The sequence below is a fragment of the Rhinatrema bivittatum genome, chromosome 2, assembly GCF_901001135.1.
Source record: "Rhinatrema bivittatum chromosome 2, aRhiBiv1.1, whole genome shotgun sequence".
Classification (NCBI taxonomy): domain Eukaryota; kingdom Metazoa; phylum Chordata; class Amphibia; order Gymnophiona; family Rhinatrematidae; genus Rhinatrema; species Rhinatrema bivittatum.
The window spans coordinates 584,124,175-584,150,455 of record NC_042616.1 but is presented as its reverse complement, the minus strand read 5'-3'; the positions used below and the strand labels follow the sequence as shown (position 1 = coordinate 584,150,455).

At 42.5% G+C, this 26,281-nt stretch overlaps 1 protein-coding gene across 1 annotated transcript; it reads right to left on the bottom strand.

Annotated features, from left to right (window-relative positions):
• Positions 1–19,265: 19,265 nt before the first annotated feature.
• TMEM200C (transmembrane protein 200C) lies at positions 19,266–24,804 on the bottom strand. The gene is made up of 2 exons (XM_029591037.1): positions 24,465–24,804; positions 19,266–21,652 (listed from the first exon to the last, which is right to left on the bottom strand). The coding sequence occupies exon 2, from the start codon at positions 21,613–21,615 to the stop codon at positions 19,981–19,983; it is 1,635 nt and encodes a 544-aa protein (XP_029446897.1). The 5' UTR covers positions 21,616–21,652; positions 24,465–24,804; the 3' UTR covers positions 19,266–19,980.
• Positions 24,805–26,281: the final 1,477 nt, after the last annotated feature.

Sequence of the window (26,281 nt, the reverse complement as noted above, 5' to 3'; positions counted from 1 at the left end):
GCGATTTGTGGAATTATCACCTGCAGTAACTCCTTGGAAAATGACCCCCATAGTGTCAATCTGAGTTATAAGCCATGAGACCCAGTTCTCACTCATAGGGGAAAATCTCCAAGGCATTTTAAGTCTTATGTTCTTGGTAACTTCCTAGCAAAGCTGAGGTGCCGGACATTGTTTTCTTTTGGCTTGTTCATTAAAAATCTTGTCTCATGGTCCAAGAGAAGGTGGTTTTTGTGCCACAATTCCTGGAGCTCCTGCCTCATAAGGTTAGGTTCTGGACAACTGTCAGAGATAGGAACTTGTCTAGGCACATAGGGGGTATGTGCAAAGATGATATAAAAGCGTGAAGACCCTGTGGAAGTATTCACATGATTGTAATAGGCAGATTCAGCCCAAGGAAGGAAAAATGCCCAATTGTCATTGGTTCACATAGACATGTAGAAAGGCCTTGAGGCTTTAATTCACCTGTTTGATTGTCCATTGCTCTGGGGCTGATAAGCAGAGGTGAAATCCAACATAATTTTAAACTTCTTGCATATGCCTTTCTAATATTGGGCTGTAAACTGAATTCCTTGGTCTGAGATGTGAAGTGGCAGATTGTGTAGATGGAAGATTTATTTATTTATTTAACATTTTTATATACCGACCTTCATGAAAGAAAATTCATATCAGATCGGTTTACAGATAACATGAGGGGAATAACAAAGTCAACCATATAACAAGAAATGAAAGTTACATATAACAAGGGGTATTAACCTGGAGGGCTAGGATAGCCGGAGCGATAGAAGGCATAACTGAACAAATTAGATAATACAATAATATGATGAGAAGAGGCATAAGTGTATAGGCTACACTTGTCAGAGAGTTTAGGTAGGAGTCAGTGTCTGAATTAGTGAGGAATTGCTGGAACTGTAGGTTAAGTGAAGGCCTGGATGAAGAGCCATGTCTTAAGTTTTTTGCGGAAGGTAAACGGGCATGGTTCTAATCTGAGTTCTGTGGGCATCTTGTTCCAGATGGTTGGGCCAGCTGTAGAGAAGGTTCGTTCTTTGGTAGATGATAGGCGAGTAGATTTCGTTGTAGGGGGTTGCAGGGTGCCTTTATATGCTTCTCGAATCGGTCTGTCTGATGAGTATAATTTAAGGGGAATCTGGAGGTCTAGTTGTTGTTGGTTGTGAATGACTTTGTGGATTATAGTGAGAGCCTTGTGTAATATTCTATATTTGATTGGCAGCCAGTGCAGGTTCTGTAGTATGGGAGTGATGTGTGTTCCTCTGTTGGTATTAGTCAGGATTCTTGCCGCAGCATTTTGGAGCATCTGTAATGGTTTGATAGATGAAGTAGGGAGCCCGAGGAGAAGAGAGTTACAGTAATCTGTTTTGGAAAAGAGTGTGACTTGGAGCACTGTCCTGAAATCTTGGAAGTGGAGGAGGGGTTTGAGCCTTTTCATGACTTGTAATTTATAAAAGCAGTCCTTGGTAGTGTTATTGATGGCTTTCTTAAGATTCAGACGGTTATCAATGATTACTCCAAGGTCCCTTACTTGCGTGATCTGGGTGTTGCCTGCTGGTGGATTGATTAAGGGCGAGTGGTCCGAGGAGATGATTAGGAGTTCAGTCTTATTTGCATTCAGAACTAGATTCAAGTTGGTGAGCAGACTGTTTATAGATTTGAGGCAGATTTCCCAAAAGGCGAGAGATTTAGGGAGAGATTCTGTAATGGGAATCAGAATCTGTACGTCATCTGCATAGAGATAGAATTTTAATTTTAGGTCCGTAAGCAGTTGACAGAGGGGCAGGAGGTATATATTGAATAGTGTGGGTGACAAGGAAGAGCCTTGTGGTACTCCTAATGTTGATTTGACATCTGGGGATTCGTTGTTATTGATTTTTACTTTGAAGCTTCTGTTACTTAGAAAGGAGTTAAACCAGCTGTGTGCAGATCCTGTTAATCCGATTTCTGCTAGGCGATTTAGTAGGATGGCGTGGTTCACTGTGTCAAATGCGGATGAAATGTCCAGAAGGACTAGGATAAAAGATTGACCTTTGTCTAGGCCCATGAGGATGTGATCGGCTAGGGAGATAAGTAGGGTTTCTGTACTAGCTGCTTTACGAAAGCCATATTGGGATGGGTGAAAGATATTGTGCTCTTCCAGGTATACAGAAAGTTGTGTATTAACAACTTTCTCCATGATTTTTGCTAAAAAAGGGAGGTTAGATATGGGGCGGAAGTTGGAGGGTTCACTTGTGTCGAGGTTAGGTTTCTTCAGGAGAGGTTTGAGGGATGCGGTTTTCAGCCTGTCCGGGTAGATTCCTTGGGCAAGTGAGCAATTTATAATGTTGGCCAATGCTCTGGAAATAGTATTCGGGATGAGAAGCAGTAGTTTAGTTGGAATGTGATCTGTTGGGTGGTTTGATGGTTTTAGTTTCTTAAGTATAGATTCGATTTCCAGTGGTGTTGTAGGTTCAAAGGAATCAAGGATGGCCCCAATATAAGTCCTGGAATTGAAAATTATGGAGGTTGGAGTTGCATTGTTCGGTAGGCGTGCTAATGTGTCTGCAGTTTTTTTCTGAAAGTAGAGTGCTAATTCGTCTGCTTTGGTTTGTGCTTGGTCGTCTGGAATGGTGGGTGTAGGTGATTTTGTGAGTTGGGAGACGTAAGAGAATAGGGTCCTGGCATCAAATTGAAGGTCGTGTATTCTGTGGGCATAGAAGTCTCTTTTTGTCTTTAAGATGGTGATCCTGTAGTTGTGGAGGGTGCGTTTGTAATCAGATAAATTAGTGGAGTTGGGGATCTTGCGCCATTCGTATTCTTTGTGTCTGAGATTTTGTTTCATCTGCTTGAGTTCTGCCAATTCAGGCATGGATGGGAGGCCTGGAAGGGGTATGAAATGCACCATCTTCAAGTTCTCGGAAGAGAAGTCCATTAACAGAAAAATAGTAATTCTATATGAAGAAGATAAGCAAGACAAGACAAATTTAGTCTAACCTGTATAGCTATTTGGGTCAAATCCCAGTGCCTTTTTATAAAAAGCTTTTTCCATAGGTGCACAGTAAGAAAAAAAAGTCAGGTCCCAAATAATTTTGAGTTTTGTTCTCTAAAAAAAAAAAACAGAAAGGTGCTATCCTTAATTTAGAAGCTAAGTAGCCACCAATTAATCCAGTATTCACAAATTTGCAATTACTTATTCTTACAGGAAGGATAACTTTCAAATAACTGAGTGCTGAAGCACATACGCATGTATGTGACCACATGTAAATTTGCTGTAGTATTTTCTATTTTATAACACATACCTATTACAAAATATGCTTATCTCTACCCCTATGACATGTGTGCAAATGTAGACTTACATGGGACTACATGCAATGTATTGAAACCACTTATATCAATGCACTAAACATGCATTCTTTACCCACTTATTTTAAAAATATGTGTATATTTTATAGAGATGTGAATCGTGTCCTCGATCATCTTAACGATCGATTTCGGCTGGGAGGGGGGGGGGGAATCGTATCGTTGCCGTTTGGGTGTTTAGAGTATCGTTAAAATCGTTAAAATCGTGAACCAGCACACTAAAACCCCCTAAAACCCACCCCCGACCCTTTAAATTAAATCCCCCACCCTCCCCAAATGCCTTAAATTACCTGGGGGTCCAGCGGCACACTAAAACCCCCTAAAACCCACCCCCGGCACACTAAAACCCACCCCGACCCTTTAAATTAAATCCCCCACCCCAAATGCCTTAAATTACCTGGGGGTCCGTAGTGGCGGTCCGTAGCTTAAATTACCTCCGGGTCCGTAGCTAAATCGGGGGAAGGGGAGAGCAGGAAATCCGGCACACTAAATCGTGGTGTCTTCAGCCGGCGCCATTTTGCAAAATGGCCGCCGCAAAATGGCGGCGGCCATAGACCAATACGATTCGATACAGGAGGTCGTTCCGGACCCCCGCTGGACTTTTGGCAAGTCTTGTGGGGGTCAGGAGGCCCCCCCAAGCTGGCCAAAAGTTCCTGAGGGTCCAGCGGGGGCCCTGGAGCGATCTCCTGCCGCGAATCGTTTCCGTACGGAAAATGGCGCCGGCAGGAGATCGACTGCAGGAGGTCGTTCAGCGGGGGTCTGGAACCCTCGCTGAACGACCTCCTGCAGTCGATCTCCTGTCGGCGCCATTTTCCGTACGGAAACGATTCGCGGCAGGAGATCGCTCCAGGGCCCCCGCTGGACCCTCAGGAACTTTTGGCCAGCTTGGGGGGGCCTCCTGATCCCCACAAGACTTGCCAAAAGTCCAGCGGGGGTCCGGAACGACCTCCTGCATCGAATCGTATTGGTCTATGGCCGCCGCCATTTTGCGGCGGCCATTTTGCAAAATGGCGCCGGCTGAAGACACCACGATTTAGTGTGCCGGATTTCCTGCTCTCCCCCTTCCCCCGATTTAGCTACGGACCCGGGGGTAATTTAAGCTACGGACCGCCGCTACGGACCCCCAGGTAATTTAAGGCATTTGGGGTGGGGGATTTAATTTAAAGGGTCGGGGTGGGTTTTAGGGTGTTTTAGTGTGCCGGGGGTGGGTTTTAGGGTGTTTTAGTGTGCCGCTGGACCCCCAGGTAATTTAAGGCATTTGGGGGGGGTTCGGGAGGGTGGGGGATTTAATTTAAAGGGTCGGGGGTGGGTTTTAGGGGCTTTTAGTGTGCCGGTTTTCCTGCCCTCCCCCTTCCCCCGATTTACGATTTTTTGACGATAAATCGGGGGAATTGGTATTGTATCGTGGCCCTAACGATTTTTGACGATTTAAAATATATCAGACGATATTTTAAATCGTCAAAAAACGATTCACATCCCTAATATTTTATGCATGAATGTAAAATAGGATTTACCTGCATAAACTGGTGTATTTCATAACATGATGAAATTACCAGTTTAACCAATTAGTCCACCAGTTTTCTCAGTACTTCTGCAGATCATCGAGACCCTCCGGCTTCTTCAGCCTGAATGCCCCCCAAGTTCACCCAGACCTCCCACTCAGTCATTACTACACAAAATGACATGCCAAATAATTAGCAGGTGTAAAAATGTACAAGTTGGAAAACATAAATTCAAAAACGTCTTTTAAAATAGCAACATATGCAAGTTAAGTGTTTGCCCCTCTCAAGAATGTCCCTTTTATACATGTATATGCAAACATGAAAATATGTGCATATTTTGCACTTTTATAAAATATGGAATAGAGGCTACTTACATGCCTACATGCTAATTTTTACACATGTAACATTTTGAAAATTCACCTTGAAATGTACCCATTAGAATTTATACCTTTTCCTAGGTATCCTGATTTCAGTCTGAACTGACTTCATACATATTACATTTTCTTTGAAGCCCGGGAGATTTTACAAGCATCCCCCTTAAGTTAGAACTTTGTCAATGCAAGTTTAAGAACATCCAAAAGACATGGAACAGATTTCTCTTATTACATCTAGAATGTAATTACAGAACTTGTCTATGTATAATAATGGAAGCTAATTCATCCCAAAAATACTGAATGACAGCTTGGTTGGGGGAGGGGAGCTAAGCTGTAGCACTAATTAAAAAAACAAAACAAACGAAGAGATTTGTTATTTCCGAGCTATTTATAAATAACTATTGCAGCTAGCATTGAACTGAAATTCGTATAACTTGATGCTCTCAATATTGTGGAACATTTGGTGAATAATTCAAATAGATAAGTGGCTTTGGTAACATTTCTGACTTTCTAATGTGCTGCAGTAGTGTCTATCTTACTATCTAAGTCAGATTTGCGTAGGGTGTAGAACTGTAACATTAGCTCCAGCAAAGCAGAGGGAACCTGCCACTAAAGTGGAAACAGCCAATGTTTGCTGTGCATTTTATTATTATATATACTGTACATTGTAGTCATGTTATTATAGTTCCATGTAATTATATTTACTCAGTTATCCGACTGTTACTTGTAAGGGCCATGCCCAAAAGTTATTTGTTTGATGTAAACCGATGCGATGTGCGAATGGTCATCGGTATAGAAGAGACTTTAAATAAATAAATAAATAAATAAATAATTTTTATTTCTACAGCAATAAGCTACAGTAGACCAGAAAAGTGTAAGAAAAATGATGTAACAAAAGTCTAGTTTGCTGTACAAATAGGGCTAATTTTCAGGTATTTATTATTCATTTTATTTATTTAGATTTAGCCAACACCTTTTAATTGGTAGGCCATGGCAAGTTACATCAGGTACAGTAGGTATTTTCACTATCCCCAGGGGGCTCACATTCTAAGTTTGTACCTGAGGCAACGGAGGTTGGAAAAACTTGCCAAAGGTCACAAGGAGCTGCAGCTGGATCTGAACGCTGGCTTCTCGATTCTCAGAGCCTTTATGGGCCTCCCCACCCTTCTGAATCATGAGCTGTGACTGAAGGATTCTTTTATTTTAATGTTGAAAATCTATATTAAATTAAGAGCTAGATATTCCTTTAGTATTCATCTTGAGGAATACTGCCTGTATTGTCCAAGCTGAATGAAGCAATGCACTACAAACAAGAGGCGATACCTGAGGAAGAACATGGAATTACCTTTGTAGGTCTTAGAGAAACAGAAACATATAGACTGGGTTATTGAGGCAACAGATTTGTTATTTAATTTATTTAGTTAATGGTTCAGAAAGATGTTTATACCACAAGAAGTGTATTTAGAGGTCTGAAAGACAAGACCAGAGTCTCTTGCTTAATATCAATTCAGCGATTTTTTTTAATGCAGATTAAAGTGGGAAAACATAGGACCGTGTTCCGTCAAGGCTGCATTGGGAGGGACGACTTACAGTATTTTAACAGGTATCTGAAACAAACAAAGTAAAAAAAAAATCAGGTTTAAATATACAGACTACAAATGAGGTGACCAGCAGAGGAAAAAATGGCCATGCATCCCCAATCAATGTTTCCACACAAAGTTTAAACCCAAACTGTATAGCCTGAAATGTTAAACAGAAAATATTGAAGTATCACCTTAGAGCCAGGAAAGAGATGAGCAAAGATACAAGGTACAGGGAAGACAAACAGACATATCTTTTTTGTATATTGAACCGCACATAATGATAGTCGGCTTAAAAGCAAAGGGCTAGATTTTAAAAGCCCTGCGCGTGCACGCGGCCTATTTTGCATAGGCCGCGTGCACACGCAAGTCCCGGGGCTTCGTAAAAGGGGCGGGAGGGGGCGTGTCCAGGGGATGGGTACGGGGGCGGGTCCGGGGGCGTGGCGGCGGTTCGGGAGCGGGCCGGGTGGGCGGTCCCAAGTCCCCCGGCACTGCGGCCTGTGCTGGGGGATGTGAGGCAGCGCGCGCAAGTTACGCCTGCTTCAAGCAGGCATAACTTGGCCAACAAAGATAGAGGGGGATTTAGGTAGGGCCGGGGGGTGGGTTAGGTAGGGGAAGGGAGGGGAAGGTGGGGGGACGCGGAAGGAAAGTTCCCTCCAAGGCCGATCCGATTTTGGAGCGGCCTCGGAGGGAATGGAGGCAGGCTGCACGGCTCGGTGCACGCAGGCTGCTGATTTTGCGCAGCCTTGCGCGCGCCGACCCCGGATTTTATAAGATACGCATGGCTACGTGCGTATCTTATAAAATCCGGCATACTTTTGTTCGTGCGTGCGTACTTTTTAAAGATCTACCTCAGTGGGAGTAGAAACACTGAGCGTTTTTATGTTGAAAGTGTAAAGGAAAGCGCATGAAGACAGGGCCAATGAGAAAACGGAGGGCGGAGCTAATGTGTGACATCAGAAATGTAACAAAGCAGTGAGAGCTGTTTAATGTTTATATTGGAAAATGAAAAGGAGAAAGGAAGTAACAATGAATCGCCTATGTCAAAACAAGAGAAGGGAGAATCAGAAAAAACACCTTATTTAAACAGGAAATCAGGGAGAATGAAAAATAAAAAATAACTAAATAAATAATTTAAAAAAATGTACAAAAGGGGGCCAATAGAACATAGCAGAAATACAGTATGTAAGGATGTTATAAATAAGCAGACTGTTTGATTTCTTTGTTCAAGCCGAAAGGTATAAAGAAATTCAATGCATAAATCAACCGTTGTTCACGGTGCACTAACAGGCCAATACAGTACAGTGTGCTCTGACGGAGTGCACTGTTAACCGGCATTTGGACGCGCGTTTTCGACATGCTAGCTTTACCCCTTATTCAGTAAGGGGTAATAGTGCGTCCAAAACGTGCATCCAAACCCCCAAACCTAATAGCGCCCGCAACATGCAAATGCATGTTGTTGGCCCTATTAGGTATTCCCGCACGATTCAATAAGTAAAATGTGCAGTCAAGCCGCACATTTTACTTTCAGAAATTAGTACCTACCCAACGGTAGGCGCTAATTTCTCCGGGCACTGGGAAAGTGCACAGAAAAGCAGTAAAAACTGCTTTTCTGTGCACCCTCCAACTTAATATCATGGCAATATTAAGTCAGAGGTCCCGAAAGTTTAAATTTGAAATTGGCTCGCGGGTTGAAAACCGGATGCTCAATTTTGCTGGCGTCTGGTTTCTGAACCCGTGGCTCTCAGCGGGTTCGAGAACCGACGCCGGCAAAATTGAGCATCGGCTGTCAAACCCGCTGACAGCCGCCGCTCCTGTCTGAAAAGAGGCGCTAGGGACGCGCTAGTGTCCCTAGCGTCTCTTTTTACCGCCGGGCCTAATTTAAATAAATTTTTTTACTGTATCACATGCACAGGAGAGTGGCCTGTGCGCACGCCGCTCTCCTAAGATTTTTACTGTATCTGCCCGTAAAAAAGCTGAAAAATCACCTCCCTGGGGAGGAGGGAAAATGAGTTCTAGTGTAAAAAAAAATGGAGGTCAGATTCAGAGTGACCTCTGTCAAACCAATGAGTGACCGGGGGGGCTTCTTGTTTTAGATTAAGGATACAGGAGCAGTGTTCAAAGATCCTAGCTTTAAGCTTGCGAGATGTTTTGCCAACGTATAGAAGGTCACAAGGGCAGAGAACAACATAAATTACTCCCATTCTGTCACAGTGAGATGTGTGTGGCAGAGAGTATTTTTTACTGGTTTGTGGATGCATGAAAGTTGAAAGAGTGCTGCTAGACATTGGATAGGCTGCACAGTGGCCACATGGGGAGTGGCGAATGGCTTGGACATTTGTAGAAGTAGAAGGACCTAAAAATGACAAAATTCAGACCTTACAACTTGGCCTTTCATTAGTGCCTTATATTGCTGTGGATTTCTTTAATATCAAAGTTTGCCTATAATGTTTCTTTTGTTCTTTAAAAATAAGATATTTTTTCTGTTTGCCCCCTTCTTCTCCTGACAGTTCTATGGTTACTCCTAAGTCTACGTTGTTCCCTCCTGGCCCCCCTGAGTGATTAGTTTTACATAAGGTTTCCTCTCTTTCCCCCTCTCCACGGTGTAAGTATAGCAATTTGTCTGCTCCTGAATGGGAAGCCCTGAGATCCCTTGCTAATGATCCTTCTATTGTAATAAAACCGGTGGATAAGGCAGGAGGTACCATTATTTTGATCAGGACAGGCTACATCCCAGAAGTCCAACGCCAACTTGCAAACACACAGTTTTATGAACCCTGTCTCATGACCCTACTGATTAACAACATACACTCATTTCATCATGTGTACAAGAAGGCACTGATAACTTTTTCCTCACATCCCATGAAACCCGTTTCCTAGTGGAACAACATCCTATTACTCTACCTTTTATTTTATGTCCTTCCTAACATCCACAAAAGTCTTATCAACCCACCTGGCCACCCAATCGTCTCAGGCATAGATTTATCTTGGAGCCTCTCTATTTTCACAGATAAATTTCTCCAACCTAATGTGTCATCTTGCCACTCACACGCGAGTTTATTCCACCTTGGACTCAGAAGTTAAATTTCCAATGTGAGCTCTCTAAGGAAGGCACCAGTCACAGGTTTTGTTTCCTAGAACAGCTGGACAGTACATACGCAGTGTTAAAGTGTATACTGTTCAGCCTATGCTTTGTACATCTAGCTGAAAGTGCCTTCCCCAGAGAGCAAATTATTGTATTTTACTTACCATTTCTTGTCAGAATGGCCCTGAATGAGAGAATGTGCCCACTAGTTTGGATGCACAGCAGAAATCTCATATGCAATACAATTTTGGCAAGACATGGCAAGAAAAATCAAAGCATAAGCTCTCTGAGCAGGCACCTTCAGTTGAATAGTATGTGATTTGGTGCTGTGCATCCAACTTTGGCATTCTGATCAGCTGTAGGTGTCCCGCTAGAGAGTTTATGCTTTGTTAACCTAGCTGTAGGTGCCCGCCATAGAGAATTTGTTTTTACTTGCTATTCCTTGACAAAATGGCCTTGGATGCAAGAATTTGCTCTCTGGAGTGAGCATTTAACAGCTAAATGAACAAAGTGTAAGCTCCCTGGGGTGGGCATCTAGTTACAGTATGCCAATGTCAGGATGCACAGTGCCAGGGTACTGTTCAGCTGTTGGTGCTGGAAATTAAACTTCTGCGTCCGGAGTGGAGTGAGCTCACATTTCCAGCGGCCAAAGTTATTCTATTCCTGTGCCCATTCTGGTAGAAGCAAGTAGACACTACCACACTGTGCACAATAATAGTATAACATGGCCATCAGAAAGGTGATACTCCTGCCTTAACCATTGTTAAATTTCCCACATTAAAAAACAGTCTCCCTGCTAATGCAACTCTCTGTATTGCCCTATAATAACTTCCTTTAAATGCGATCTGCAGGCACTCGCGCTAAGCATATCATGTTTCTTAGCATGCATTTTTCAGCACTAAAACTCATATTACACACATGAATTAGGGTAGTAACAAAAAACCCATGATAGGCTCAGTGCAGCTTATTACATCAACCCTTCAGAGACTTTAACTTACAGTGTAACTTTTCCAATACAGCTGTTTTACATTGAAGATTTCCACTTAAGAGCTTAGTCCATTTGACCCAGTTTGGCTGTTTCTCTGTTCTGATGAATGTGCAGGCATGAAAAAATAAAGAAGCCTCTAACTACACAGAAAATTAAACTTGTATATAAGAAATCCATCACAGAACTAAAATATGTGCTTCAATATTATCAAGGAAGTTCTAAGCAATGCATTTGTAATTCAAGTTGACGCCCATTGACGTCCAAACTTCATTAGCGTTGCATGCCATTGTCAGAATATGGTCTGTAATAACATAAAATGCCATCATCTATCTCCCAGTACAATACGAGTCCAGTAGAATAGTATGCAACATCCAAGATGACATGAAATAATGTCATCGTGATTAATGTTATTCTACTGATTTTCAGTGCAATGAAAAGTGATTGGCAATAGTATAAATCAGCACACAGCTCTGAGCTGACATACCGCTTGAAAAATAATTAATCCAATCAGTACCTCAAGGCATGAGGAGGTTTTTATTTTCAATAGCAGTATCTAATATTCATCCTCTTGGACATAATAGTCAATAAAACTCATGTAACTTGAATCTTACTAATTGCCTTTGAAGCAACTTATATGGAAACCTTTTTCTCCATGGCCTACAGCTATCAGCTTCTGGAAAGCACTTGCCCTTTGCAAGCTCACTTACTCCCAGTGTCAACCTGTGGTTTCTGAAAGCAAATGTTTTATAACAGCATACATACACTTGCCATATATGATTACACAAAAGACTTTGAATATTGAATGTATCTAGCCATTACAATTAAAACTTTAGATTCTAACCTAAATCTACCGTCTGAAGTGCTTCCAGTTTAAATACAGAGTAAGTAGCTAACACTGGACATAATGATTTCTATCGATTGAGAACAGGAGTTACATTTATTTTTTAGAAACATTAATTTTGATCAGGACAAATGCAGGTTTAATGAGCCAATAATTCTTGAGACTGGATAAAAGCAGAATTCAAAGTCTGTAATGGTTTGAAATATATTTTCTGCCAAAACAACAAAGAAATATTGGAGTTATAATTACTTGCAAACAACCTATTGGGAAAGTATTGTTGAGGCTTTCAACACCACTGAGCAAGATAAAGTCCAAATATACTACATCACTAATCGAAATCAGGGTAATTTTCAAAGGAAATTGTAAATGTAACATACTATTGTAACAATTTTCAAACGCCCGTTTACCTGCATTAAAGGCACTGAACACGGGTAAAACATATTAGCAATTCAATGGCATGCACTGTAGCAATTTTTTGTCAATAGGTTTTACCTCCTTTCAGAGCACTGAATGCAGGTAAACGGGCTTTTGAAAATTGCTATGATAGCATGTTACACTTACATTTCCTATGAAAATTACCCTACATATGTATTTATACTATCCTCCTGACAGCAACTGGACTAGTTTTTACCATACCAAGAACATTTTATATTGTTTAATATTGTTTGCATTTTTATTATGAATCATTGTATTTTTCCATATTCAGGGTAATTTTTCAAAAATCCACGTAACTTATGCCTTGCCAAATCCCATACACCGATTTTCAAATCAAACATGCATATATTATTTGAAATAACATGCACACACTAACCCACACAGTTACAGCTTCTCTTTGTGGATTAATTTTCATGTCTCTTTTTTTTAAAAACCAAAAGTATGCATATAAATTCCAAATCCACTCCTCAGAACACTTATTTTTGTTGTGTGGGCAAAATTAAATTACACACATCCTTTTACATGCACAACCCCCAAGCCATTTATGTGCAGTAATTTGTTTTGTGTTGAAAACTACCCCTACTGGGGATTTCTTTTGTCATCTGCTTTGTGGTTTGCATGAGAGAGTGGAATATCAAATTGAAGAAAATAAATACATGAATACTAAATCTGAACATGAGAAAGTTTGTTAATTGTTTTGAGAACCATTCTAATGTTTGATAATCGAAGAAGTACAGGCATAGCTCTTCTGCAGCTCTGATGTACATAACAAATTTCCCACAAACAACAGAAAGGTAGTTTTAGGTACAGCTATCTAGTCTCTCTACCCCAGCGGTTCTCAACCCAGTCCTCAGGACACACCCAGCCAATGAATATGCATAATATAGATTTGCATACAGTGGCAGCAGCCCATGTTTATTCAGTGTGAAGACCCTGAAAACTAGGCTGGCTGAGTGTGTCTAGAGGACTAGATTGAGAACCATTGCTTTGCCCCTTGGGGTTTAGAGGTTAGAGTAGTCAACCACTGGCAATCCTCTCCTACGGACTTAGGTGGTCATTTTCAAAACGTTGTATGCTTATAAATACTGGAATTTGTTGCACTATATGCGACTTATACACATGAAAATCCTTTTGAAAATTACCTTCTTATTGTTTAAATGTAGGTCAAACATTGTTTAAATGTAGGTTTCAATATTGAGTTGAAACAACAGAAGGTGTGAATAAAACATTGGCTTGAGATGAATAGAAGTTATTGCAGTTTAATGGATACAAAACCTCCCTAATGCAGATCCTGAACTTGAAACATGGACCCAAGCTGGGGTATTTTATTTGCTGAGATACTGCGTGACCAATCATCAAGCATTATTTTTCAAAGAATAGATAAGTTGATATTTTTAATTGCATAGAAAAATCATTAAAATACCCAAAGAGAGTAACACTTACGGGGGAATTTTAAAATGCTGGCGTGTGCCAATACCGGCAGATACATATGTGGCCGAGCCGCGTGTGTGCCGAGTGCATTTTCATAGTGGCCTGGCCACATGCGTATCTGCCGGCACACGTGGAAGTGCCAGGTTCTTGAAAATGGGTGGGTCGGGATGGGGGTGGGGGTCTGGGTGGGGTGGAGGTCGGCTGGGACAGTATCATTAGGCGCTGCCCTGAGGCAGAACATAAGAACATAAGAAAATGCCATACTGGGTCAGACCAAGGGTCCATCAAGTCCAGCATCCTGTTTCCAACAGTGGCCAATCCAGGCCATAAGAACCTGGCAAGTACCCAAAAACTAAGTCTATTCCATGTAACCATTGCTAATGGCAGTGGCTATTCTCTAAGTGAACTTAATAGCAGGTAATGGACTTCTCCTCCAAGAACTTATCCAATCCTTTTTTAAACACCGCTATACTAACTGAATTGTAGAAACCAAAGTGTGTGTGTGTGTGTGTGTGTGTGTGTGTGTGTGTGTGTGTGTGTGAAGGGGGGGGGGGTGGCAGGATCATAGTGACTGTTTAACTGTGCAGAGTTCTCGCAGCTATATTAGCTCTGGAGAAAAGTACGAGTTTATGAAGGCTGTGATACCTTTCATTAGTCAATAGGAAAGAATCCACACGACCTTGAAAGTGCTTCTTTAGATAAGTCTTGTGTTGGTTCAATAAAAAGTTATCACAAGCAGCAAAACAATCCACTTTGTTCTAGTTGCTAACTGAATGATCTCCACAAAACCAAACGATTGCTTGAATGAATTAAAGAGTGAAAGAAATGGGCTAGTTGCATGGTGCTGCAAAGTGGGGTACCCTAGTGTGGATCCTCACTCCCCCCCCCCCCCCCCGTCTCTCAGAGCCAGTGAGTCCAGAGCACACTGCAGAGATTGTGCATTTAAGTCCAGGAAGAGAAGTGGTGGCATCTGCCGGCCAACAAGTAGTGCTGAAGCTGCATCCTAGAGGAGACACCTCTCTGGGAAGTAATAAAATCAATGAAGGACAAAAAAAAGGTAGTCCCCCCCCCCCCCCTCTCCTTCCACAATCCAACCCCAAATTCTTGAAATTAGGTGCCAGTGGGCCCAGATCAGCCTACTTAGTCCTTGTTTGGATATCTTCATAACAAGTTGTCATTAAACTAGTAGTAAAAGCTTGTCCAAAGACGGGGGAATACTGTGAAGTGTAGGAAGTGTGCGTAGCAGAGGGCGCAGACGGAACTCTGTGGTAGTAGCGAGTCGATTGGACAATTCATAAAGAGAGAGGGGCAGGGCTGGAAAGCACAGTCAAAGAGAGGGGTGGTGTTCAATTTCCATATTTGGAAACTTTCCTCTTTATTATGGATAGAATGCCTTACATGCATTGGGAAGGTAAGCTTTTCTTCAGAGGAAATTATTAGTGATTTTTTTTGTGTGGCAAACATTGCCATTTGTTTTTTTTTGTTAGTACTATTCTCTTATTTCAATTATTTTTCAGCCCTTTTTAAAAACAAGACAAATATGTGTTGTATAATAATTTGCTACTTTCATCATTTGTGGACATAAAACATTTCACAGTACAACACTTTTTGATGCATTTCTTAAGAAGTTTCAATTTACTTCTAGCTGAAAGACATGACATTTCCATTAACTGTCCTAGGATTTTTGGAAGGTATTTTTTTGCATAGATTTAGGAAGACAGATTTACAGAATATCATATAACTACAAACCAGAATAGCGTGAGTTCTGATAATATCAGTCTGGAAGATATTTTTTTGCCTAGATTTAGGAAGTCAGATTAACAGAATATCATATAACTACAAACCAGAATAGCTCAAGTTCTGGTAATGTCAGTCTGCATTCTCCTATGGCTTTTAAAGAAATTGCATTGATGCACAGTCAGGTTGTAGAGGGAGAGTGGTATTTTTATTAATGAGATTACAAAAAGCTCTCATATCCTCACCCCACTTGAATTTAGTTGCTCAGCAACTGGTGTGTGGTAATTTATCTGCAAAACTATTATCTCTGGCAAAGGATCACAAGTTTTACTGATCAGCAGTCATCATGAGTGTAATGACATGTGAGGATTGTGGCTGTAGTGAGTCCTAAGAAAGAAGGCTGGCAGAGCCTGGCCAAGGAGGCAGCACTCTCCACAGGAACAAAACTATACATAGCAAAGCAAAGCACAGCACAGCTGATGCACAACATAACACACACACACACACACACACACATATACATACACAGTCAGGATCCAGAAAAGCAAATATATCCAAAACATACTACAAACACACACATACAGGATCATTCAGTGCACAGTTCATCTTCTCTTCCAACATATACTATATACTTGTACACATACGCACATATAATCTATAATCTCACTTTCACCCAATACATGCTAACATCTGATATTACAAAGGTAAATTGTTCAGTAAACTGATGTACTTAAAGAATACTTTATGTAGTAATTTACGATTATTGGAATCTAAACTTACTACATCCATGCCATTTTCTACTTTAGAGATTGAGTATTCAGATTCAACCCATGCAGAATATGCTGTGCCCTCTCTCTGTATTTTCGGCAAGAGCTGCATTAAACATTAACAATTACACTTTTGTAGGTCAAGATCAAGACTCACTCTAGAGTTTGCAGCCATGCTGTCAGTAGGGAGACTTTCAGCTGCAGGCTAATAGCCAATCAAAAGGATTGAAATGGCCAATTGAACTCATTTATTGAACATTAGTGCTCATTCTATACCATGCTAATTCTGTATCTGGACCAGAATTGCCCAATGCCTCATTAATTTAGTGCTGGATGATAAATTCATGCTGAAACAGTGCAGGACAGTTTAGTGCTTCCACTTACATTATTGGCATTCTCTTGAAAAAGGAGTTCCTTCCTCTTTATAAAATTGTCCAGTCTGATCGAAATAATGTGTTCTATAATTACATTTTTTTTCTGTAGAAAGCCCAGGTGTATTGCCCTCTTATGATAAGCAAAAACTTTATTTTCACTTTGGATCAGCAGTTACCTTTAGGATAAATGTTTGACAGTCACTACTAGGATGGAATCTCATTACTGACCACGGTTTAGAAAAAAAAAATAATTGCAAAAAAATCATGAAGAAAAAAAGAATGTTGGGTTTATGATTAAATATTCACTATGCCTTCTACATATTTTAAGGAAAATAAATCATGAGGTAATAGTTTGCCCTCCTGATCGACTGCCTTAATAATGGAATAATGTCATCACAAAGAGTACCTGACCCTCATGTTTAAACTGAGCTTTATTCATAATTAGTTTGTAATGGCGATAGGCAGAAAACTAGAATTTCTGCAGGAATCCTCAGAAAATACTGCTTTGCTCTGTCACAAGCTCTTATTTTAATCAGTCTCTTTGATGATGCAAAAAAGCAGCAAGGGCTACCTTGGACATGGCATTCAACCAGGAACTGGAGTGAGTTTGCTCATTTCTGTGCCAGCCGATTTTTATTCTTCAGGTCCTTGAAATTAATAAAATTAACATTTGCTGTTACAATTCACATGCTTGTTCAAACAGAAGACCCAAAATATTATTGCTTGTATAAATAACATCATCAACAAATAGGTGACTTATCAGGAAGGAACCATTCCTTTTCTTTTTACATAAAAAGGCCACAGACAAATGTGGCTACTATTTATCTGGATAATGTAGTGTCCACTTGCATAGAGAGAAATGAAAGGTCAATAAAGCTGTGGGTGATTTCCTTTTCATTGGACTAACTTAATTCATTTCTGACTAGCTACCAGGGCCAGTTGTTTCTGGATGAAGGCAATGTGGCCCTTGAAGGCTACCAAAAATGAAGACAGTACAATAAAACGTTATCATCCACAACTTCTTTGTGGACCTTTTACTTCTTCTTACTTAGATAAGACCTTGAAAAGGTAGCAAATGCTCTTTAAATATGCCCACTGCGAACAGTGGCTAGAGAGTTTGGGGTTTTTTTTCTGTATAAAATATTACTATAGTGACTTTTAAACCATGCAGTTGACCTTTGCATTGGTGAAGGCTTGCCATATAACCTGTATAGTGCTTGAGTATTTTACATGACTTAACTATGAATAAGCTGCTTTAGTCCTAATGAATTTTCTGCAATGGATGGAACAATAGCAGAGAAAAAACATGGTTACTTAGACAATAAAGGTCATTAGCTAAGTGTTACAGGGATTGGTTCTCGGACTTGTGCTGTTTAACATATTCATAAATGATCTGAAAAAGGAAATAACAAGTGAGGTGATCAAATTTGCAGATGACACAAAATTAATCAAAGTTGTTAAAACAGCAGTGGATTGTGAAAAACTGCAGGATGATCGTGCGAGACTGGGAGATTGGGCATCTGATGGCAGATGAAATTTAACGTGGAAAAGTGCAAGTGATGCCCATAGAGAAAAATTATGCCAACTCCAGCTACACGAACCTGTGTTCTGTTTTGAGAGCCACTACCCAGGAAAAGGACTTTGAAGACCTTGTGAAAATACATTGAAATCCTTTGCTCAGTGTTCAGCAGTGGTCAAAATGGCAAATAGAATATTAAGAATGATCCAAAAAGGGGATGGAGAATAAAAACAGAAAATATCATATTGCCTCTGTGTCACTCCATGGTGCGATCACATCTTGAGTACCGTGGGCACTTCTGGTTGACCCCCATCTAAAAATAGACTTAGCCGAACTAGAAAAAGTGCAGAGAAGGGCAAGAAAAATGATAAAGGGGATGGAACCGCTCCCCTGTGATGAGAGGCTACACAGGTTATGGCTCTTCAACTTGGAAAAGAGACGGCTGAAAGGGGATACAAATGAACTTTATAAAATCATGAGTAGGGTGGAATGGGTAAATACAGGACTGTTATTTACCTGTTCAAATAATACTAAAACAAGCGGACACTCCACGAAACTAACAATCAACAGATTTAAAACAAATCATAGAAAGTACTTTTTCACTCAGCACACCAGCAAGTTGCCAGAGAATGTGGTCAGGGTGCTTAGCAGGGTTTAAAAAAGAGGTTTGGACAAGTTTCTGAAGCAAAACTCCATAAAACATTATTACGCATACAGGCTGCTATCCCTGGGAACAACAAGAAACAGATCTACTTTTTGGGATCTGCAGTGTACTCGTGACTCAGACTGCCCATTGGTGGATACAGGATGCTGGTCTCGATGGACCTCGGTCTAACCCAACATGGCATTTCTTATGTTCTTAAGTGAATTACAACTAGCTAATGAAGTCAACAGCATGATTAAATGAAGACCAACAAAATAGTTGGGTGGAGTTAGGTATCATTAATTATAAGGCTATCAAATGAAGAGAATGCCTGAGGAAGTGACCTTAGTGGTCCAGAACACTAGCTCCTTTGTACGTATTAACCTCGTAAAAAGCATCATCCATACCCAACTGCTTTGCTGGCTTTCTTTTAATTCATTTTATTTCTGGTGGGCACAGACAACATTCCCTTGGAAAGAATGGTGAAAGCTATCTTTCCTAGATGGTTGTGCAGTATTTGCGCTAATGCGAGATCAAGACCCTGTTTAAAAAGAATACACTTGATTTTATCCGAAAACTTCCCTCTAATGAAAAATGAATGACTAAGCATATGTGATAAATTGGGCTGTAAACATGTTTTTTTTATTAAACTGTATTAATAAATGCTAATAATCATTAAATATGCAGTAATACTCAGTAAAACATCCTGTGTCAACCTTCAATTAAATATAAAGACATAGCAATCCAACCAGATTACAACACAGCATTGTTCCGTCCCCTGTGCTATTCTGAAAAGTGTGCTGAAACACATGCGTATGGGGTAATGTTCATCACAGTAGCATCTTCATGCCCCAAGCTGTGAAACCATGGATGAGATTTTAACACGTTATACAAAAATAGAGAACTGTTCTGCTAAATTTAAGGCAGACTTGCTGCTTTGGGGCTAGGAAAGGCAAAACCAAAAAAAGGTTGTCACTTCCTTAGCAATTACTGACAAAACCATTAGTAAAATAGGAAGATCAGAGCAAAAGCAAGGAGTAAAGTGCACAGTTATTGTAAAAAAAAAAAATAAATAAATAAAAAAAAAATTCTAGCTCTTAATTTGATCCTAAGAAAGATAAAAGACCTATGATGGTTACTAGACCCTTGATGTTTTTTAATACAATTTGCCTTGCACAGAACATACAATCACAATTGGACAGACAATTGTTGTTTCACCTGGTGCGAGCTACAGGAATTCATTGAATGCAATGTAAAGGTAAATGGCAGATCTTTGGATACTGATTGATTTCCAGCAATAAATCCACAAAGACAGGAAATTATAGGGTGTCTTGATGCCATAGAAAATAATGTGTTTTATATGCCAGTGCTTTCCAGCTCTCCATCTTCCATCACTAAAGTAGCATGCGATCTGGAAATCATGAAGAGCTTTTCCTTATTTGTATATTGTCTCTGAAGCTTCTGAGGTGTTTCTATTGTTTGTTCTTTGCTGGTATCCTCCAGGGAGGAGTCCCCCGTTTGGTCCTCAGAGCCATCACAGTCTTGGGTATTACTGGCTAAGGTGTTGTCAATAGACTCAAAGGAGGTGCCAGCCTCCTCCAGGGGAGTGTAGCCCTTATTGCTAGATTGATCAGACTGAGAGCTCTGGGAGTCTCTCCTGATCACAGGTGCTGTAGTGAGAGAATCCCCAAGATCCGGGGATTTAGAATAGCTGGAAGAAGAGGCCTTGACCAAAAGGCTGGAGTCTAGATCCGTGCTGCTAAGAGAGGGGCTCCTGAGCTGTATCTGAAGCTCAGGAGAAAGAGATCTCCTGGCATCTGGTAGACAACTTGTGCTCTGGCGCCTCTGTAACAAGTCTCTACGGGGTCTTGGAAGCTCCCCTCGAAGGTGAGGGTTGCCGATATCAGTCAAGCTCAGTTCAAATTCCCCTTGTGGGATATCTTTGGCTCCTCTTTTGCCAGATCTGCAGCCTCCTTTGCTCTCCAGGAGACCACTGTCCAGCTTGAAGATGGGCAGTGTGAAGGCGCTGAGGGAGGAACACACAATAGAGCCCGTGCTGCCCCGACCCCAACGCTGCTCCGAGGGACTGTGGAGTGTGGCATGGGCCCCAGCCCAGCCAGAGTTTGATTGCTCCCGGTAGATGCTGTACACGGCCTCAACCAGGCTGGGGGGCTCATTTGGCTGCTTGGATGACTTAGGCGAAGAAGTCCTGGCATCAGTTAGATCCGGGGGCAAAAGGGTCAAATTGCCACCCATTGTTGAGTGCCAGGAGCTTTTGGCCAGCACGGCAGCCCCAAAGGAGTCACCAGGCTTCACATCCAGGCTCCGGGATTGCACATAGTTGACAAACCCATTTAAGGGGGCCCCATCTTTGGAGCGAAGGCTGTGCACGTCGATTACAGTGGAGTACAGATCCCTCAGGTTGATGATTTTGGTCTTCCTGTCCCTGTTCTCATGCAGCACAGCATTGGCACAGATAAAGAGGAAGATTCCGATGCCCATGATCAAGGGGCCAAACACCTTGAGTTTATCTGAGTTCAAGTAGCCAGAGATGAGCTTAGAGAGGAAGCCAGAGGGGTCTGGCATCCGGAAGGAGGCCTTGGTGATATTGCTGGAATTGGCTTTGGATGTATCCAGATCAGGCCCCTGAGCACTCTGATTGCTTCTTGACCAGTTTTTGGTTACAATGGAGAGTTCCTGTCCACCTAAGGGATGTTGAACATGGGTAACCACCATATTCTCTTGGTAGACCTGGCTAGTTTTGGGCCAGTAACCTACGACTGCCATGGCAATGCCCACCAAGAGTACTAAAATGCCACAGAGGGCAATCAACCCTGAAATAGAACATAGCTTCAGTTTGCCCTTCACCACCACCACATCATTCTTGCGTTTCTTTTTGGCTTTCCTTTTCTGTTTAGGAACTTGGTTCTTAGCTCGGAGGGGGTCCTGTTTCCTGGCTGAAATCCTCAGGAGACCTCCTGTGGCGATCATGCTTACTCGGGAAACTGGTTACTAGCTATTCCAGCTCCTGTGAAAGGAGAAATGAGAATCAGAGCATAGAGAGGACACGGGGCAACACTTCAATAAGAACAGCACACGGCAAGACTAAATACTGAGGAAAGGTACAAACCAGGAGGTGGAATGAACCTCAAGGATCCAAGCATTACGTCAAGTTTTGGGTATGCTTTATTGTGCCAGCTCAATTGATTTCTTGTAGTTAGAAAATAAATTTAGAAACAATTGTACACTGTTCATAAAAAAACAAAACAAAAACTATTAATATGTAACAGAAGGGGTGTTTAAGCAGGGGAGGGTAGTACAGTGCTAGCTAATGAAGTGGGAGAGATATACATTATTCTAAGAAAGCAGAGGGAATCTTTGGGTTCTGGATGCAAGAAGGATCTGGCATAGTCCCTACTGCACTGGATATAACTTGTATTTACCTTAGGTGTTTTGGGGTTTTTTTTTGTTTGTTTTTTGTTTTTTTAACAAACGCAGTTCATGATAAAACCAGTCTACAGTTATTTACCTTTTCCAACACCAGGCAGATTTACTACCCAAACTATACTGGGAACACACTGTTCAGTCCTAAATCATCTTTTTTTCTTTTTTTTTTTAATTTACGCTACCAGCTATGGTTTTACAACTCACACTGTATCACAAATAAACACAAACAGACTTGTTGTTTGCTTTGGAGAAATATCTGTAGTTTTAAGGTGATTTATTTATGTGATACGTCTGCATGTGTTCCCCCCGTGCTGGTGTGACATGCGCTGTTAGTTTGTGTTTTCCATTCTCATTAAGCAACGAGTGAACTCTCCCCGGATCTCCAGGAGACGCTACTTCCTCAGCAAACTTGCACCTGACAGCCGTGCAAATTGTTGTCAGCAATCAAATGTTATCCACTTCGCTCTAATCTCACAATTCATTATCCGAGTTGCCAGAGAAGGGCGAGCGATCAAATGTGCGCATACACAGTAAATGACGAGAGAAAACCCTTCCGAAACCTACGCAGACAGCCACCCCTGGTTACAGGGATTGCTTCCTAGGTTCCCGAAGCTTTCTGAAACCTTTTTTTTTTTTTTTTTTCAGAAAAAGAAGAGAGCAAAATCAATAAGGTACCCTAAACTGCATAATAAAGTTAAACTAGCTGCTTGCACGGAAGCAGTACCCACACAAGGCCAACCTGTCCTCTTGTTTTTCCATTCTCCACTATTTTGTTTCCATTAACCTCGCATGCACTTTTTGGTTTCAAGGCTATTTAGAACAAGGCCCCCCTCCTGGGTACTTCACAATCACGGCGAGTCCTTGTGTCCACCCTTCTTAAAGCATCTAAAATGTGTTGCAAGGCCATGGAATTGTGATGGTGGCCAGACAGGCGGTCTTGCTGTCCTAAACCAATGCCCTTCCTTGCTTTTCCCTAAACCCGACACCAACTGGTTTATCTGCTTTTTCTCTGCAAGAGATTTCTCCTGCCGGACTGTAATTATGGGGCAGATACGGAGTTGCTCTTCCTAACTCGCGTCTCTTAGCGAAGAAGGCGCTTCAGCTGGAAATTCTGGCCATGACGCCAGTAAGCGAGAGCCCAGAGCAGATGGTAATCAAATCTCTGCAAGCTTTGAAAAGCTGGGGTGGTTAGTCGGCTTTCATAAAAAGAAACAAAAGATATGTTTGTTTGGGGGGGGGGGGGGGGAGAGACCTAAGGGAGAGAGACACATAATACATATTTAAACACCGATTAATTGCTGTTACTATTCATAGCAATATCAACCCATGACAGAGACCTTCTTGCAAAATGGAGCATTTCCACAGACCTACGTGTGATCCTTCCATGTCAATATTCAGTCACATAGTTATTCATCAGCACTATTTAAAGGGCTGACTGAGGATTACGATTTTATAACTGCATGGGTTTTAAGGACTATTTTTGGAAGGATTTGAGGGAGGGGACAGATATCAGAATTTTAAAGGTGGAAGGAGGCTGACTGGACACTTCCTTTACTGCAACATAAACTCACTAATATTATGGAGATGCAGCAGTGTTAGTTCTACCTGGCAGATTTCCTGAAGAAAAAAACACATAGGCTTTGAGCCTTTATGCAATGAAAAGCCACATCTCCATTTATTTTCTACCAGCCGGCACACAATGGGAAGTGGCATGGGTTACTCGACTATAGCCCAACATTTTTTTTCGTTATCTGTAATATTGGCAACATTCATACCCACAGAAATATGTGTGATCGTCTCCCAAAATACAGTGGCCAGCTTGACAGTCTAGGCTTTAGCAAAGCAAACTTACAGTCCATACTCTGCATAGTTTGTTTTTTGTTTTATTTTTTATGAAGTTTGCAGTAATAAGCTATCAATCTGCCAAGAGGGGAAACATTTCTTAAGTGCAGGCACAATTTCTAGGGACAAGATGTTTGAACTTGATTTTGCTATTAGTAGATCACTTCATAAAATGTAACCCACTGCCTGTGCTATCTGTGAACGCCATAGTCATTGAATCGCAACAGAAATGCATTATTGGAATCTATTTTTTTGCTCCCCCCCCCCCCCGGGGACATAATATTTATCACTTAGAGAGAAAATGTACTGGGAGGGGGGGACGGGACAATGGTGATCGGATGTCAGCAGTTCCTTGCCTTCACTGCAGACTGTCGGTGACACCGAGCCAAAGGCTGGTGCGCTGCACTCCCAAGCTGGCTCAGAATAAGCTCGCACTCCCCCCAACCCTCCCCCACCTTAAATTAGGAACTATGGCAGAACCCGGTGCTCAAAATGGCAGCATTTATCGGAGCGAGCGAAGGAAGGCTCGGGGCGGGGAGAGAGCCACTTACCGGGGAAGCCGGCAGCAAGTCGGAGCGGGAGGCGAAGCTGTGGCTGGCGGGCATGGCGGCGCGGATGCCCCCTGGGCATCGGGCGGCGGGCGCAGCACGGAGCCGGGCCCCGCCGAGCCGCCGAGCGGAGCTATGCCGGCTCCATGCCTCATCCTCCCTGCGCGGACGCCTCCTCGGCTTCCTTCTGCTGCCCTCGCCAGCGGTTTGCATGCACCAGCGAGGCTCTGCTCTCGGAGCTCTGCTGACTGCGCTCCCCCTCCCCTCGCAACATCCCCGGCGGGGTGGGCAGTAGCTGTGCTCTCCCCCCCTCCCTTTGCAGAGTTTGTGGGGGCAGAGCTATTCTCTCTCTCTCTCTTCCCTTCCTCTTTTCCTCCGCTTTGCCGGCTCTGAGCGCTGCTCCCGGGCAATGTAGCGCAACGGCTCCCGCTGGGGGGGGGGGGGGGGTGTCCTCTCGGGCGCGGAGCCGCTGCCTCCCGAGGCGCTGTTGCTAGGATACCGGAACAGGAGGGCAGTCACCGCCTCACACCCCCCCCCCCCCTTCGCTTGTATTTACTAACAACAACAACAACAAAAGAAAAGATCCCCGCCCCTAACACGAGCATCTCCCCTCCCCTCCCTTCCGGCTCCTCACTGCTGCATGGGGAGAGGGATGGAGGCAGCCGGGCAAGAGAGGGAATCTAGCGCCCTGGTGACGGGTCCCCCCCTCCCCCCCGACACCCTCTCAGCCTCTGCTCGAAACCGTTCGGCTCGCTTTCCTTCTTATTCCTGCCCGCCCCCTCTCCATCTCCCGCCTTCTTTTGTTGTTGTTGTTGTTTTGTGCCCCCAGTGCCAGTGCTGACGGACTTCGCTAGGCGTCCTCGGCCTTTTCCGTATTTGCAACAATGAGCAATAGTTCCAGTAATCTGATGCTAGCAAGGAATCCAACCCCTCTAAACAGTTACACCTCACTGCAGGGAGCAAAGCTGAAAAAAATAAATACATTCCCGGTTATACTCTGCTCGGGAAAGCACAGTTCTAAATAGCTCCAAAGGGCAGAAGTGAAAATCACCTCCCTTTCAAAGTCTTAGTTTCTCCATATGTAACAAGCGTGCCGGATGCATAACCGTCCTGTCCATGTACATGTTTTCCCAGAGGATGGAAGGCAACAATAAACGTTGGGGGATCTCAAAAAGGAAAAGCCTCTCGGATGCTGCTTTTTTTTGTACTCCGATTTGAAGAGCACTCAGTTTCATAGTTAAATCAAAGCCAGCGATTGTGGCCAATACTCACCGCACCCAGGTCCCGTGTGGTCAGGCTTCCTAAGTTCAAACCAAGTCTCCAGTTCTGGCACATTGTCCAGAAGGCACTTGCAGCTCCCAGTCTCCATGTGATTTTTTTTTCTTCTTCTTTTGCAGCTGAAACACGGTCTTGCAGTCTGCACAGCACCAAACTTCCAAACAAACGCCCTCCTCTGCTCCTCTTCTATCAGGAACTCAGTCCTGGGTCTCACTGGAGAAACCACAATAAGACGCTGCCCCCTAATGCAGGCAACTGCCCAGGCTCCTTCCGAAACCTTGGAATTTTTCTTCCCGGGCAAATTTTTGACTGCACTCCTGAATTCAGAGTGACTCAGAAAGTTTCTTTACCAGCCTTGTCAGTTAACTCTGTGTGCCCTGGTTTCTTTTTTTCCTCTGCAGAACAAATGCCTGCACCTGCAAGCACAGGTTGCAACAGGAGCAGTTAGATCAGTGGGGGTTCAAAATCTTTTGCAGAGGGACCTCGAAATGTACACACCTCTACATACTGATCTGCATTTTCTGACTAAAAATCATGTATCT